This window comes from Pygocentrus nattereri, chromosome 7 (genome assembly GCF_015220715.1).
Source record: "Pygocentrus nattereri isolate fPygNat1 chromosome 7, fPygNat1.pri, whole genome shotgun sequence".
NCBI lineage: Eukaryota > Metazoa > Chordata > Actinopteri > Characiformes > Serrasalmidae > Pygocentrus > Pygocentrus nattereri.
The window spans coordinates 23,370,722-23,388,705 of NC_051217.1; the positions used below are offsets into that span (position 1 = coordinate 23,370,722).

The 17,984-nt window shown below is 40.1% G+C and overlaps 1 protein-coding gene across 3 annotated transcripts in view; it reads left to right on the forward strand.

Moving 5' to 3' along the window:
- Positions 1–7,826, forward strand: part of LOC108431162 (rho guanine nucleotide exchange factor 17) — a 166,692-nt gene extending 158,866 nt beyond the window's left edge. For 2 of the 3 annotated variants that reach the window (XM_037539780.1, XM_017704145.2), the window contains 3 exons: positions 2,911–3,085; positions 5,490–5,762; positions 7,084–7,298. In XM_037539780.1, the coding sequence (XP_037395677.1) occupies positions 2,911–3,085; positions 5,490–5,762; positions 7,084–7,298 (663 nt within the window). Of the gene's footprint in view, positions 1–2,910; positions 3,086–5,489; positions 5,763–7,083 lie in introns of all 3 variants that reach the window. The other variant, XM_037539779.1, reaches the window with a different exon arrangement.
- The last annotated feature ends 10,158 nt before the right edge of the window (positions 7,827–17,984 follow it).

Genomic DNA, 17,984 nt, shown 5'->3' on the forward strand with positions numbered 1-17,984 from the left:
CCCGGTGGTTCCAAGGAGAGGTTAAAAAAGCCATAAAAATAACAATTCTGACAGTTCTACACAGTTGTATTACAATTATATATTTTGTCGTGTTATTTTTAATGTACAAATCACAGTTGCTTGTTATACAGTAGGGGTGCAACGTTTTTTCGGCTTATTCGACTTGGTCGACTAAAATCGACGACCAAATTCGTTGGCAACTAATGTAGCAGTCGATTAGTTGGTGACGTCTTTCTTGCACTCACTGGGAATGTTTTTGACTTTACCGTTCACTCGAGAGTTAAAAACGGCACGATGACAACCTAAAAAATCCTTGTGAGTGTGGAGCTAAACTCGGAAAAATGTCGTCAGTTGTGCTGTTTGTAAGCCGACCTTAGCTGACACGAGAGCACATCCTCCATGCTGGAGCGTCTGAAGAGGAAACTCGACAGTCCACCGATTGAAAAAGACTCTCAGTAAGATGCACCGCGTCCCAAATCACATACTAGCTTACTAAATAGTGTGTAAAAGCAGTGCATATACCATTAGAAGTGCAGGCATTAGTGTAGTGTGTGAAGCACAGTAATTCCGCCCTGTTTCTTGTTCTGAGCGGAGCTGTAGCGTCTGTTTCGTAGTGCACGTTGTCCGGTACCGTTAATGGAGCTGAAACAGAAGCATGAAACTATTATTACTCCAGTAAAGTTTCAACAAAGACCTGTTATTGTAGAACTTAGTTGCAGTAAAGTGTAGACAGACGGCAGAGCACAGAGCAGTGGTAAACTGGAATTAGTTTATTCACTTGATTAAAGGAAAACAGGACAGGATAAAGATACTGGGGTTTTACCCTTTTACCTTTTGTGTAAGCAACAATAATGACAGTGAATTTTTGAATAAGCTATTCATTTTTATTGTCTTCATTGTTAGTTAGCAAATATATAAAACAACCTCAAGCGAAATTTAAAAGCGAATAGCTACATAAGTCATTTTCTAACGTAATGATTTATAATCCGAATAATCGATTATTCGTTTCAGTAATTGATAGATTATTCGACTATCAACTTAGTCGTTTGTTGCAGCCCTATTATACAGACATGCTGGCTTTGTGCTGTGTTACAGATTATTATTGCTATGGAATAGAAAACCTCCATTTGTGACAGTTTTTGAACTAGTTATTCATCTTTTCTTTTTCTTTTTTTTGCTAAAAAATTTGTCTAATTCAGCCAACATACAGATAAAAACAACAAAGGAATAAACCAAAAGAACTGCCTTTCTCATGACAGCAATAACACACAAGCACTGGTTGGCCCTGAAATACTGCACTGCATAGATACGGATCAAGGATTTAACACAAGCGGTGTGAAATATGAACTCGGAGTCTTTATCTGCAGCCCGATTCTCATTTGGCCGCTGTAGCCTCCTAAGCCGGGGTTACTCTGCACAACGTTTACCCCAATTTTAGCCCCAATTCTCAGTCTGGCTGAGCACAATTGAGTTTCTGTACATTTAAAACAGTGTTAAATACAACACTGATCACATTTTTAATCCATGAGCCTCACTTTAACATGTTTACCTGGGGCTTATTTACTGTGCCAGGACAAAGAGGAGCAGCCACTCCACGTTTGTTTATTTGTGTCTCCTTGTAATGGGAGAACACGTGAGTTTGCGTGAGCTCCGTTCGATTCACTTTAAAGTTGAGTATCATCATATTACTAATATACAGGGTGGGCCATTTATATGGATACACCCAAATAAAATGGGAATGGTTGGTGATATTAACTTCCTGTTTGTGGCACATTAGTATCTGGGAGGGGGAAAACTTTTCAAGATGGGTGGTGACCATTTTGAAGTTGGCCATTTTGGATCCAACTTTAGTTTTTTCAGTGGGAAGAGGGTCGTGTGACACATCAGACTTATTGGGAATTTCACAAGAAAAACAATGGGGTGTTTGGTTTTAATGTAACTTTATTCTTTCATGAGTTATTTACAAGTTTCTGGCCATTTATAAAATGTGTTCAAAGTGCTGCCCATTGTGTTGGATTGTCAATGCAGCCCTCTTCTCCCGCTCTTCACACACTGATAGCAACACCGCAGAAGAAATGCTAGCACAGGCTTCCAGTATCCATAGTTTCACGTGCTGCACATCTCGTATCTTCACAGCATAGACAACTGCCTTCAGATGACCCCAAAGATAAAATCTAAGGGGGTCAGATCGGAAGACCTTGGGGTCATTCAACTGGCCCACAATGACCAATCCACTTTCCAGGAAACATCTAGGTTCATCTAGGAATGCTTGGACCTGACACCCATAATGTGGTGGTGCACCATGTTGCTGGAAAAACTCAGGGAACGTCCCAGCTTCCAAAGTGGATTGGTCGTCGTGGGCCAGTTGAATGGCCCCCGAGGTCTCCCAATCTGACCCCCTTAGACTTTTATCTTTGGGGTCATCTGAAGGCAGTTGTCTATGCTGTGAAGATACGAGATGTGCAGCACGTGAAACTATGGATACTGGAAGCCTGTGCTAGCATTTCTTCTGCTGTGTTGCTATCAGTGTGTGAAGAGCGGGAGAAGAGGGTTGCATTGACAATCCAACACAACGGGCAGCACTTTGAACACATTTTATAAGTGGCCAGCAACTTAAATAACTCATGAAGAATAAAGTTATGTTAAAATCAAGCACCCCATTGTTTTTCTTGTGAAATTTTCAATAAGTCTGATGTGTCGCACGACCCTCTTCCCATTGAAAAAACTAAAGTCGGTTTGGTGTGAAACGCTCTGTTCTAAAGAAACTTTAGAGTCAGAACTGATCACAGCGGTGGTGATAGGAACCAGACGTCCACCTCTAAAAGCTCTTCACAGAAAGTTCCTTCAGGAATGGTTATGAATTCACTGCCTGATGAGGCAAAATCATGTGTTATGTCTGTCTTTGTCCAGCACTCATTCCAGGTTGGTCAGGACAGTGGGCGCTGTGTGACCTGTATGGTCAGTTATGGTCAGGGTGTCTGGGTGGCTCTTCAGGGCAGTGCTCAGGTGCGCCTGTATCACTCCACCACCTATGAGAGCCTCACTGAAGTGGACGTGGCTCCAGCAGTGCACAAGATGCTGGCAGGTATGAATGCAGCCTGTTTATTATCCAGATTCATACACATATACAGTCATTTCACACATACCATCTCTACAGATAAGACTTATCCACATACAGTTAGAGACTGTGGCTCATCTGTTGATGCACGGTTTTGTTAGCCGTCCTCTAAGAACCGCTACCATGTCGGTGTCGCTGCTGCACTGAGAATGGCCCACAGATGGGCTACAGTCTGTACACCTACATAGTGGACCTAGAAGGTAAGTGTTTCTAATAAAGTGGCCAGTGAGCGGAATCACCCCGTACACCGGGTGTGAGTGAATGTGTTTGACAGATGGAAATCCGATTTACATCAGAGCTGCTTTTCCCACATTAAATGCACATCCAGCTAATTCTCCTTTAAAATCTCTTTAGATGATGTCAAGCTCCAGATTTTGTTTTACGTAGTTATGCAGTTATTATGAGGCTTAAATATGATTCAGACGAGATCTGTTTTACAGGGAGAGGTAACGTAATAATTGCAGGTGCTTCTCTATGATTTTTGTCCCACCCAAATTCGCCATATCAGTAATTTTTACAGACTGCAGGCTTCACATTCTGTAAGATTACAGCAGCCTTTACCTGCCCTAAACAGAACTGTACAAATAAGCCCAGTTTATATTAGTCCCATGCTATAAAATGAGTCATACAAATAAACCCAAGGTGTTTTTATCCTGCGCTATAAATCAAACCATGGGAATAATCCCAATATATATGTATCCTGTGCTATAAAACAAGCTGTGGAAATAACCCCATATTATATTAATCCTGTTCTATAAAACAAACCATAACGTATAACCTGTGATTATTTCTGTTTTTTGTTTTATACAGCCCCATTTGCAGAAAAGTTGTTATGCTGTGCAAAATGTAAATAAAAACAAATTCCAGTGATATGCAAATCATTTAAATCCTATGTTTCATTGAAAATAGTACAAAGACAGCAAATCAGATGTTGAAACAGAGTTTTTTTTAAATATTTGCCCTTTTTGAATTTGATGCCAACAACTTGTTCCAAAAAAGTTGGGACGGGGGAACAAAAGGCTGGTAAAGTTGTGTCATGCTAAAAATGCTAAGGGACGAGGCCAAAAACCAGTAGTTGCTGGCTGTGATCTTCGGGTCTTCTGGCAGCACTGCATTAAAAACAGACATGATTCTGTAGTGGAAATCACTGCATGGGCTCAGAAACCACTATCTGTGAAAACAGTTCATCACTGCATCCACAAATGCTGTTAAAACTCTAAAACACAAAGAAGAAACCAAATATAAAGAGGATCCAGAAACACTGCCACCTTCTCTGGGCCTGAGCTCATTTAAAATGGACTGAGGGGAAGTGGAAAAGTGTCCTGTGGGACAACGAATCAACATTTGAAATTCCTTTAGGAAATCATGAACACTGTGTCCCCCAGGCTAAAGACCACTCAGCTTATCAGTGTACAGTTCAAAAGCCAGTATTTATGATGGTTTTGGGGGCATTAGTGCACATGGCACTGGTGACGTGCACATCTCTGAAGGCGCCATTAAAGCTGACTGATATACACATTTTGGAAACACATGCTGCCGTCCAGGCGACGTCTTTTTCAGGGATGTAAAACCACAATCTGCATGTATTACAGCAGCATTGCTCCGTATTAAAGGAGTCCAGGTGCTGAACTGACCTTCCTGCAGTCCAGACCGGTCACCACTGAAAATGTTTGGGACTTTATGAAATGAAAAATACAACAAATGAGCACCAGAACTTGAGCAGCTGATATACTGAATCAAACAAGAACAGAAAACATTTCACTTTGAGCTACAGCAGCAGCTCCTCACTTCCCAAACACTTAGAGTGCTGTTAAAGAAGAGGTGATGAAACTCAGCAGTAAACAGGCCCCCGTCCCAACTTTTTTAGAACATGTTGTTGCTGTCAAATTCAAAATGGGATTATATTTTTTGAAAAACAATAAAAATTTCTCAGTTTCAACATTTGATTTGTTGTCTTTGTAATATTTTCCTATAAAAATATGGTTTACATGATTTGCACATCATTGCATTCTGTTTTTATTTACATTCTGCACAGCGTCCCAACTTTTTTGGAAATGGGTTTGTATAATCTGGAGTTATTTTTGCAGTTTTTTTATGCAGATTGCCATGTTAGTAAATATTAAATAATTTTCCACAGAATAAGAGTTTTTTTGTGTTTGTGTGTAAACATTTAAAACGTGCTAAATGTGCAAATGTCTACACTCGAAGCCAAATCGCCTCCTACAATTCTTATAGTGTGTTACACTCAGAATAACCAGATTTATCATACAAACATCATAGAGCAATTTAGAGCATTTAGAGCTTATATTTTAATTAAACAACACATTGATCTCCCTGTCTTACTCTCTCCCTCTCTCTCTGTCTCTCTCAGGCTCTGACGCCATCATCCGTCAGCACAAAGCTGCGTGTTTGCGGATCACAGCTCTGCTGGCCTGTCGGGACGTGTTGTGGATTGGGACGAGTGCGGGAGTTGTTCTGACCCTGTCCATCCCCCCTGTGTCATCCAGTGTGGGGACGGGGTCAGTGAGGACGCCCCTCCTGCCCATGGGCTCCGCTCACGGACACACCGGACACGTCCGCTTCCTGACCTCCATAGAGCTCCCCGAGGGATTCGACGTCAGCTTCCCTTCCCAGACAGAACCAGGTGGGTTCGAACACTCAGCCAGTAGCACCACCACAGCACTGCTCCCCCTACTGGCCAGAGCCCAGACTGCTTTACCGTCTTAAAGGCAACAAAAGTGAAAAGTATAAAATCTCATTTTAGCTGGTGGAACAGTGCGATAATGGGATCAGTAATGCTGTGTGATTTGTTTTCATCCTTGTGTAGAGTTTATACTACCTGTTAAGTTTGGTGAACCTACTGTATAATTTATATATAATATAAATTATGTATTAATTTATATAATGTATAATTTATTTTTAAATAATTACAAATATTTGAAGTTGTCTAATCCTCAAAATGAAAGGCTAAAAGCTTTTGCTTGTCAGATTTTCTATTGGCCCATTCACAATGAAATGTTAACAGAAATAGAAAAAAAGCAGAAATTTATGTTAAAGAAAAATTACCAATTTTTCACAATTTTAGCATAATTTAAAGTTAAAGTGTCAGCTTAGGTTTGGTGTGAAATGCTCTGTTCTAAAAAAAACTAACCAAGTTGGGGTAGTTTACAGTGGCTGGCGATAGGAACCATAAATATATACAGTATACAATGAATGTTTTCAGGTTCACCATTGTTTTACCATCATCACCGTTACATATATGAACTCTGAGGACACTGTAGGTTCATCAGTCCCCTACACTGGAATCCTGCTTTAGGAGTATTTCTAATAACAATGACAATAAATGAAACCTGACAGAGAACCACATTGTAGGGGAAAGTTCATGAACTTTAAGTTGGCTTGAAAAAGCCAGTTAATTACGTTAAAATGCTGAAATGCTGTTGATAGTTGCTAAAGTATTGCTTAGAGTTTGCTATGCGGTTGCTATGGTATCCAAGGTGGAGGGTTGCTCGTTACTACCTTAAACTGCCACCTTAAATTCAGTGCTACCTTAAATTTACTGCCACCTCAAATTTACTGAGCGCTTAAATTTACTGCCACCTTAAATTTAGTGCTACCTTAAATTCAATGGCACCTTAAACTTACTGACACCTTAAATTTGCTGCCACCTTCAACTTACTGATAGCTTAAATTTATTGCCGCCATAATACAGCCAACTTAAATTCAGTACTACCTTAAATTCTGTGGCAACTTAAATTTACTGATCCCTTAAATTCACACCTCCATAAATTCAGTGCTATCTTAAAAACAGTGCCACCTTAAATACATTATTTGCGCTGATGTTGCTGTGTATTAGGCTGTAAGCGAGTGAGTTTGTGTGTACTATGAACTGAGTGTTTTTCAGGCCAAATTAATAAAGTATTTTGCCCTTTTTTACATCTTTTCTAATCATCTTTCTCTTGTAGCTAACTCAACTCAGTCCAGCTCAGAGGTCAGCAGCAGTGTGGGCCTTCAGCGACGAGACTCCGCCCACCGCCGGGCATCCACTCTCCTCCAGGCCAAGTCCAGCCTGCTGGTCATCAGCGGAGGGGATGGATACGAGGACTTCAGGCTGACCAGCAGCAGCGAGACAGTGGGCCGGGACGACAGCACCAACCACCTGCTGCTGTGGCGTGTCTGAAATAAGCTCCGCCCATTGCCAGACTCTATGTGTGGGAGGCTCCGCCCCTCTACGCCAGCCGCTGGCCGCACACATGCGCTCTTTAATCACCTTCCCACCCCCCTCAACCCAGCTGTTCTCCAAACATCTGCATCTCAAGGCCTGAAACCTGCTAGCTACGTGCATGAGCATTACACAAACTGAAAACAAACAAACAAAAGCAAGGGGTTGTTTTGTTGTTGTTTTTTCATTCCGTTGTGTTAACGGTTGTTGAGTTATACTTTCTGTCACTTTGTCCAATGGTGTAAGAAGTGAACTTTGCTCTGCTTGTGGTGTTTTTTTCCTCGTGGGCTCCTTTTACATGTAGTGAGAAAAAAAAACGCAGGATTGATGTTAAGAAGAAAGAAAGGATGGTGAAAAGAAGGAATGACGGAAGGATAGAGATAGAATAACAGAAAAGAAGGAAAGAAAATACAAGAGAAAAAAAAAAACGAAAGAGCGTCTGAGGACTCGTGGCGATTTAGCAAATAAGCCGAGTACCTTATTTTGCCATCAGAAAGGAAGGAAGAAAGGCAGAGCTGAACAAAGACAGGTTGCTAGAAATGAAAAGAAAGATGGAGTAAAAGAAAAGAAGGAAGGAAAGAAAGAAAGAAAAGAAATGCTGAAGCAGTTTGTAGGTTCTGAGAGTGAGAGAGAAACAATGCAGGGTAGTTGATGAGAACGATGTCGACGGGCGTTGGGGCGCTAAAGCTAATTTAAGGACGGATGGATGGATGTCGTGGGGGGGGTGGGGGCGATCCTGTCGTCCTCCGTCCCGCTCTGCTTCTTTTCAAGAACAGTGGGCACTCGTTTATTCGGTGTGGTCAACTACTGCTCTTTCACACTGTGATAGCGTTCACGAATGAAGATGCTTATCCTTTAGCGCTACGCTGGAGCGCTGAGGGAGATATGAGAGTTAGCCTAATGTGCAATATAAGGATAGGGTACATACTTAAGACTATACCATATATACTAGCACTCACACACACACACACACACACACACACACTTACCCCATCTGTGAGAGTATGCAGTTAGCGTTCTGACCGTAATCGACAGCGTCACGTTTGTTTCTTCACGCGTAATCACCTTATTCTTTCTGTTATCTAGCTATTATTTTTCTAATTAAAGAAGAGTCCAGTTGGCGTCTGAAAAGAGAACGACCAGAGCGTTCTATACAGCTGTTGTCGCGTAAAAAAAACTATGTACAGTATTTATGTTTTTGATTTTAGTTAAGCGTTTTATAGCACTTAATTTATAAAGATGTTTTCCAGTTTTTCTTCTGTCTTTCCTGAAAAAGCTCTTGTTTGAGTGTAGCTGCGTATGTCAGTTGAAACTAATTCACTCCCATTTAGAAGAACCAGCCACACAGGCTTTAACAGACCATGCAATGTCTGAGTCGTGCTTTTGTTTCAGTTTAAAACTGTTCCAGCAGTGGGTAGATTCAATTTGAAGCAGATTATCTTATAAAGCAGTGATCAATCACCAACCCTCCCCTTGGAGATCTTTTCTGCAGAGTTTATCTAATGTTAGCATCTAAGAATCAGCTGCTGTGGAAGATGGTGTGGTTGGAACAAGACTCGTCCAGAGCCGGTTTATGAGGAGCTTGGCCACTTCCTATTTCTCCCATTATATCAAAAACAGGACAGCTGAACAGCAGAGGCTGCGCATGAGCAAGTCCTCAATGAATGGGAGTGAATGGCTCAACAGCTAATAACTCAAAAGTTAAAATAGTTTCTAATCACTCGGCCAGAACTTTCCTTTCATTTTAGAAGGTAGAAGGATGTGTTTCACTAAAAAAACAAAGAAAACTCGCCAGTATGTTTAGAGATAAGGACGCTAACATTACTGGTACTGAATGCTGATTGGTTGGCAAGCGGAGCAGCTCATTGGCTGTTCATGCTCACTGACATCATGAACATCCTGTAACTCGGCTTTAAAAACTCTTAAAAATATAAAAGCAGCATTAAAGGATTTTATGCTGTTCTTTGTTCAGGAGTTGAAGGTATTAGTATGAAAAATGTTTAAGCGTTTATAAACCGCAGTTTTGCTCAAATGCTCCAGTTTAACCCAATCATTCTGGACTCGTTCAGGAGTGCCCTCTAGTGTTTGAGAAACCTGGAAGTCATTACAGAGTGTCCATGCTACAAGTCCCCTGACTGTACAGGATGTTAGATCTCCAGGATCAGGGTTGGTGACCAGCGGTTAAAGAAGGTCAGATATTTTCTCTTCTATTTTTGATCGCAGCCTAAATAAATCACAGCGGATTGTGCAAACATCATTTTGGTCAAATCTCAGAGCTGTGTTCTTCTTTCGAAGGGATTGTTTAGCGAAAAATCAAAAGCCAAGACAGGTTTGGTGTCTGAAGTTTGCTTCTTTAGTTTTGCACTGGAGCTGTGAACTGTTATGTGGAATCCTGGCTGCTGAGACTCGTATGCCTTAAAATAGGAAGTGTTAACCAAATGGAAATGTTTGGTTTTTTTACAAAAAAAAAAAATTTCAAACAGGTAAAATCCCTGTTCCATTGGGCCGCCATTGTCGCACTGCTTGCAGTTGAGGCAGATCTACGGAAAAAAGGCTTGATTATATTTTTGAGTAAAATTGGGCACTTAAAGATGGTTCTTCACGGGTTGTTTAGTAAAGAAAATGGTGTCTATGTAGAGCCATGAACACTCAACTATCCATTTGCATCATTAAAGGGTTGTTCAGACTGACTAGAAAACATCAAGAGCCACCGTTTGATGCCTTAACAACAACTAGTAGATGGATTTCTTTCTATTTTTAAAATAGTTTTTGTGACCTATTTTAATAGCGTTGGACACGTACCGTACACTATATTTCCAAAAGGATTCACTCACCCATCCAAATCATTGAATTCAGGTGTTCCAATCACTTTCATGGCCACAGGTGCATAAGCCCAAGCCCCTAGGCCTGCGAATGCAAAATGTGGAATGCAGTGGTCTAAAGCGCCACCACTGGACTCTAGAGCAGTGGAGACGTGTTCTCTGGAGTGACCAATCACGCTTCTCCGTCTGGCAGTCCAATGGACTAGTCTGGGTTTGGCGGTTGCCAGGAGACGGTACTTGTCTGATTACATTGTGCCGAGTGTAAAGTTTGGTGGAGGGGGGATTATGGTGTGGGGTCGGTTTTCAGGAGTTGGTCTCAGCCCCTTAGTTCCAGTGAAAGGAGCTCTTAATGCTTCAGCACCAAGAGATTTTGGACAACAGTTTGGTGACTGTAAATCTGGAAGAATGGTCAAAAATTTCCATAAACACACTCCTAAACCTTGTGGAAAGCCTTCCCAGAAGAGTTGAAGCTGTTATAACTGCAAAGGGTGGGCCGACATCATATTAAACCCTATGGATTAAGAATGGGATGTCACTCAGGTTCATATACGTGTGGAGGCAGACGAGCGAATACTTTTGGAAATATAGTGTATTTTCAGGCTTATATGCTTTAACACTCAGTGTTAAATTTAAGTAATCTCAAATAGACCTGCTAACTTAGCAGCTTGACCTGATTTGATGTCAGTTTGTCCAAAGTGTGCCGTTTGGGCCCAATTTGGTTATTTGATTTGGCCCACCGTAACCCCACCTCCTCACCCAGTGAGAGAACAAATGTAATTTTATATTAAACAGAATATTATATTCTTTATTGTATTCCAAAGTTTTTTATTATTTTATTAAAAGGCCCGTATCTAAAAAAAATTCTCACTTTCTTTTAAAATAAGAGTTTGATGGATCCTTTAACTAAATGTTCTTCTTTATTGGTATTCTGTATGTCATTATGACTCTTGACCCACCACAGCAAATGCACTTTGGCCCTCAAGTTAAAGTTTTGGCACCCCTGTTTTCAAGCTTTCATTACTTATTAGATTCAGTGTAAAAGCAATGAAGCAGATTTCAGACACCAAGCAAATCGTACATTGGACATGCGTGGGGTCAGTGGGTTAGGATACGTCCAGAGTGTGAGAATATCCACAGATCGGAGCTTCCTCCTTTGTGTGAATGAAGTGACGGTTGGCTGTTTGTTTAGCAAACGCAGCGCCTGTGAGAGAGGATGTGCATGTGTACACAGGGCATGGTATGCTTTGTTGTCTGTGCTTCATTGCACATTCAGTGAATGTACGGTACTGTGCAAAAGTGACCCAGCATTTTTTTTTTATTATTAATTTCCGGTCAAAACAGCCATTAAACATCATTTTTCAGGAGAAGGTCTGTTTCTGAGGTCAGATCTATGACCCCAGGTATAAGAAGGTAGAATGTCAGAAGAAAATAAGTGACAAAAACTGAAACTTCCAAAACTAGAGTGCAAGTTAAAAGCTACAGAGAAAATGTTCCTCCTAACGACCACCTGGAAGAGCTGGTCAAGCCCAAAACTGCTCAATCAGATAAACAGCACCTAAAGCTTTGATCTCTGAGAGAGAGGAGAAAATCAAGCTGCTTCAGATCTGAAAACATCCACAGGTGTTTCTGTCCATCCTTCCACTGTGAGAAGACCACTCAGCGCTGTGGGTCTGAAAGGATGTGTAGCTGATCACGAAGAACCTTACTGAGAAAAGGAGCCGGACACATCAAACAAAGAAGCTGAACGATGGACTGACCACCCCAGAGTCCAGACCTCAACACCACTGAATGGGTTTGATTACTTCAGGAAATCATCAACCAGCTTTGAAGGTGTGTCTGCAGATTTGACTGAAAGTGAGTCTGTAATAAAGCTGTAATAAAGTGTGGACACACTGAACACTGAGAAAATACATTTAGTTTTTGGTGAAATTTTCTGTTAAATGGTTTTGAATTTTTTTTCTGGCACTCAAAAATAAATAACTTGTACTTAATGGCGGTTTTGGCTGGGAATTAAATAAATGAATGGTGGCCTCTGACTTATGGACAGTACTGCGTATATATCTGCAGGAATTCTAGTGGTTCCAAAAAGTATTTGGACACTTTAGCCTGTGCTAAAGTAGTCTAGGCCGCTTCATAAAATGTTTAACAAAATGACATTTATTTCAGAGAAAGGCACTTTTAGCTCAACATCAGACCGACGGTGGATTCTCTGTGAAAAAATCTGAGGGAAGAACTCCGATCAGAATCTACTAGGCATTCTGTAAAGGACAAAGGTGGAAATCTCGAAGACTGGGACTGTTTTTTTTTTTTTTTTTTTTTTTTTTCTTACAGCACTGTCAGTGAGCTTATGTTCATTGATGAGATCAGAAGCCCACATACCGATTTTGCAGACAGTAACAGTCTGAAAGATGCACTGTTTAAAATAAATGGAACTTGGTTTGACATTTGTTTCCAAACCCAATGAACATAACACACTTCCTAAGTCTGGCAGAAATGTGCAAATTCTTTTTGGGGCAATTGTACACTGATTAGGCATAATATTCTGACCACCTCCTTGTTTCTATGCTCATTGTCCATTTTATCAGCTCCACTTACTGTATAGCTGCACTTTGTAGTCCTGCAGTTACAGACTGTAGTCCATCTGTTTCTCTGATACTTTGTTACCCCCTTTAACCCTGTTCTTCAGTGGTCAGGACCCCCATGGACCCTCACAGAGCAGGTACTATTTAGGTGGTGGGTCATTCTCAGACCTGCAGTAACACTGATGTGTAGTGCTGGTCTGAGTAGTAGTAGTGGTCTGATAAAATGGACAATGAATGTAGAAAAAACAAGGTGCCCATAATGTTATGTCTGATCGGTGTAGGTAAGTGTCTTAGTGGATGTGAGTATCTGTAAGGGTCACTCTGTATACTGTAAGGCTAAAGGACACCTACATAAGCTCATCATGACTTCTGTCATAAACCTACATGACTATGTATAAAGGCTTATTTCAGGCAGTGTCACCTGTCGTAACAACTACATCAAATTTATTCTGATATTAAGTCGTCATGACACTTTTTTGGGTGAAATGTTATAATGTTAGAGCAACTAACTTTGTGTCTTACTGTATGTCACAGTGTCAAAATGCTGATGATGTGACACACATTGCAAAAAATAAATCTGTTTTGGGTGCCAAAACCCAGTAAATGACAGTAAAAACTTTTCTTAATTTTCGTTTTCTTAATGATGGTAAAAATCTGTAAAATTACGGTCTTAAAAACACAGCCTTTTACAGTATTTCAGCAGTCTCCTTTCACTAGTTCAGCTAGTTATTTTGACATGCATTATTTTACCATAATAGCAGTGATAACCTTTAACATAAATCACCTTCATTTCTCAGAAAACTGAGCTTTTCATTATATTGCTGTGAATCGACAGCAGTGTTGTATGTGTGTGGTTTATTTACATGTGTCAGTAGATGAATAGGGCTGAGCAACATAGCAGTCTTTATCATTGTAGTGAATTACACCACAATGTCACAATATGCTTTTTCAGAGCACGTTGTGGATATCATCAGTGCTTAATCACTTCTCAAGTGCATGTTTCATTAAAAATAGAGCGTAATTAGTCCTGTTTAATTGGATTTAGTGTGGCTTAGTTTGTAATGAATAATTGGATTCATCGCTTTGATACTATCATTTAAATACAGCACTGTTCCAGCTTATCAGATGTTAGAAAAAATAAATATTGCGACTGGTCATGTATAGTGGAAAATTTTTATCAAGTATCATGACATTATATTTTTGTCATATCGATAATCAATGATTATCATCATTTCACTGTCACCCCAGAAAGTGTTATTACAACAGACAGTCTGTGAACTTGGTATCAAAAGTGGGAAACGCAGCCTTTATGACAGAATAAGTGTTGAGAAATGTTTAGGTAGGTCAGCCCTACAGCACAGTGGTACCACTGTGAGTTAGTGGTGTACACATTCAAAAAGAGGGTTATTTGAGGTTTCTTTAGTAAAGAATATGGTAAAGAATCATCATCTTTAGTAAAGAAAAATACCGCTTTGCATCATGAAAAGATTCTTCAGATTGATAGTGTGCTGTAGATAGTTCTATATAGCACCTTTTTAAAGAAAAAAACGGTTCTACTATGGTCACAATGTCAATTTTGTACCAATATAAGAATCCTTCTTGGTACTATATAGAGCCCTTTTCAAAAGGTGCTGTACAGAACCATATGTGTTCATATGGTGTGTACAAACTTAAAAAATATGGTTCCTTAGGGGTTCTTTAGTAAAGAAGATTGTTCTAAATAGAACCATGAACACACAGAGAACCCTTTGCATGATTAAAGGGTTCTTTGCCTCATGAAAGGGTTCTTCAGATTCATGGAGAATGTGTTTTATATGGTTCTATATCAAACCTTTTTGAAAAGTAGGTTCTACATAGCACCAAAAAGCCTTGATGTCGTAACAAAAGATGAACCCTTTTCAAAAAGGTTGCTGTGTAGAACCATATAAAGCACGTTCTCCATCAGTCTGAAGAAACCTTTAACAATTATGAGAATTAATGGTTCTTTTTAAAACCATTTTCTTTACTAAAGAACCCCTGAAGAAGCCTTTTTTGAAGCATGTATATATAAACACATGCAGCACCCAGGCAGATGGGGCCGCAGCTTTAGCCTCATTAGCCTGCAATCTGGACTTCATTAGCAGGTGGCCACTGCACCTGCACCTTCCCTTAGGTCAACAGAAACACACACACTGCATGTCCAAAAGTATCCAGACAGCCTGGTTAAAGAGAGAATTCAGCTACATTAAGGGGCACACATCGCTCATACCAATCCTCATAGCATTGGCCAATAGAATGAGACGCTCTGGAGCAGCTGGACATGAGCCTTAACAATGGCAAGTGTGGCTAGAGGGGATAGATGATTGAGATCCATCTAATACTTTGTGTCCAATACCTTCCACACCACAACAAATGGTATCTTGTCAAGTAAAACGATCTTAAATCTAGTCAATAAATAAAATTTTGAATAAAAAAATCTAAAATCTCCTGTTGAGGTTGCTGTAAGTTTAATGTAAGGTTGTGTAACTTATTTCCAAACATTTGTAATTAATAATTTTGCTTGTTGTAAGACGTGAGCTTGAAACCAGCAAAATTATCTACCAGTACAGTGAGAGAAATTGTTAAATCAGCCTAAAACAAGTGAAAATGTCTAAATAATCCAGATAGTCTTATAATAAGTGCACAACCACCTCAGAAGACACACTGACTAGATTTAAGGTCATTTCACTTGGCAAGATGCTGTTCTTTGCAGTGCCATATGCTGATGCTCTTGTGGCTGAATCAATCAGATGCTCACAGCAATGTTCCAGCATCTAGTGTAAAGCCTTTCCAGTAAAATAGAGGTTGTTACCACAGCACAAACTCCCTCGATTTCCAAAGAAATAAACTTTTGGACACACAGTGTATAATAAAAGCCCTTCCCAAGCAGAACATGTCGGCCTACGTGAACTATTGGGAATATTAGAAAGAGCTTTTTTGTGGATGTTAGTGCTGAGGTCGTGTGGGTTTAGTGTGCTGTGTCTCCAGGTGGGGGAAAAAAAACACTGTAGGAGCACCAATGTGGAACCTTTGCCTTGTCCTTTCAGTCAGTTTAGAACATTTTCATATGACGGCTTAACAGATGAAAAATGTATTAACAGGCAGCAATGAAACTGTTTTTTAGTCATGAATCAGTTATGCTACCACTCCAACTCGAGTGTCTTTCTAAGTAACCCTTCCAGGCTTTTTTTTTGTTTTGTTTTTGTGAAAGAAGTCATCAATGTTTATTGTAAATATTGGTATATATTGCCTTTTTCTGTACATAGTGCTCCACTGTCCACAATTGTTGATATGAATCTGATGGCATATTTTTATATACTTGTTTGTTTTTGTCTATGGTTTATGTTTTTGTCCCCCCCCTTTTGGCATGTCCTCTGTGCTGCCACATTTCAGTTATAACTCTGTTGTATTTTAGATGAAGAGTATTTGCCTACGCAGGTCACTTTGCAGTCCTCATGGTTTCTTCACAACTTTTCCTGTTTATGGTTCTGTGGGATTCTTTGCAATTAAAAGAAAAATCACCGGACAGTCCGGTTGTACGTTCGTCTTTTTAATTGTATCATTTAGAAATGCTTTTCCCATCAAACTTTTTTTTTTTTTTACAGCCTTGTTTGCAAGTACACTGTGTGGCCAAAAGTAAGTGGACACCTCTCCTGATTATTGAGTTCAGGTGTTTCAGCCACACTCATTGCTAACAAGTATATAAAACCAAGCACAAGGTAATGCAGTCTCCATAGACGAACACAGGACATAGAATGGGTCGCGCTGAAGAGCTTGCTGGCTTTAACCATGGCACTGTTATACAGGTCCTTCTCAAATAATTTGCATATTGTGATAAAGTTAATTCTTTTCCATAATGTAATGATAAAAATTAAACTTTCATATATTTTAGATTCATTGCACACCAACTGAAATATTTCAGGTCTTTTATTGTTTTAATACTGATGATTTTGGCATACAGCTCATGAAAACCCAAAATTCCTATCTCACAAAATTAGCATATCATGAAAAGGTTCTCTAAACGAGCTATTAACCTAATCATCTGAATCAACGAATTAACTCTAAACACCTGCAAAAGATTCCTGAGGCTTTTAAAAACTCCCAGCCTGGTTCATTACTCAAAACCACAATCATGGGTAAGACTGCCGACCTGACTGCTGTCCAGAAGGCCATCATTGACACCCTCAAGCAAGAGGGTAAGACACAGAAAGAAAAGAAAAATGTGGCAGAAAATGCTGCACAACAAGAAGAGGTGACCGGAAGATTGTGGAGAAGGGCCGATTCCAGACCTTGGGGGACCTGCAGAAACAGTGGACTGAGTCTGGAGTAGAAACAGGTGCCGCATTCCCCAGGTCAAGCCACTTTTGAACCAGAAACAGCGGCAGAAGCGCCTGACCTGGGCTACAGAGAAGCAGCACTGGACTGTTGCTCAGTGGTCCAAAGTACTTTTTTCGGATGAAAGCAAATTTTGCATGTCATTCGGAAATCAAGGTGCCAGAGTCTGGAGGAAGACTGGGGAGAAGGAAATGCCAAAATGCCTGAAGTCCAGTGTCAAGTACCCACAGTCAGTGATGGTCTGGGGTGCCATGTCAGCTGCTGGTGTTGGTCCACTGTGTTTTATCAAGGGCAGGGTCAATGCAGCTAGCTATCAGGAGATTTTGGAGCACTTCATGCTTCCATCTGCTGAAAAGCTTTATGGAGATGAAGATTTCATTTTTCAGCACGACCTGGCACCTGCTCACAGTGCCAAAACCACTGGTAAATGGTTTACTGACCATGGTATTACTGTGCTCAATTGGCCTGCCAACTCTCCTGACCTGAACCCCATAGAGAATCTGTGGGATATTGTGAAGAGAAAGTTGAGAGACGCAAGACCCAGTCATTTCTGCAAAAGGATTCCCGCCCAAGTATTGAGTGCATAACTGAACATAATTATTTGAAGGTTGACTTTTTTTGTATTAAAAACACTTCTTTTATTGGTCGGATGAAATATGCTTATTTTTCGAGATAAGGATTTTTGTTTTTTCTTTACTTTTTTGCCAAAATCATCAATATCAAAAAAATAAAAGGCTTGAACAACTTCGGTTGTGTGTAATGAATCTAAAACATTAGACTTTCATATATTTATCAGTACATTACAGAAAATAATGAACTTTATCACAATATCCTAATTTTTTGAGAAGGACCTATAGATGCCACCTTTGCTACAAGTCAGTTTGTGA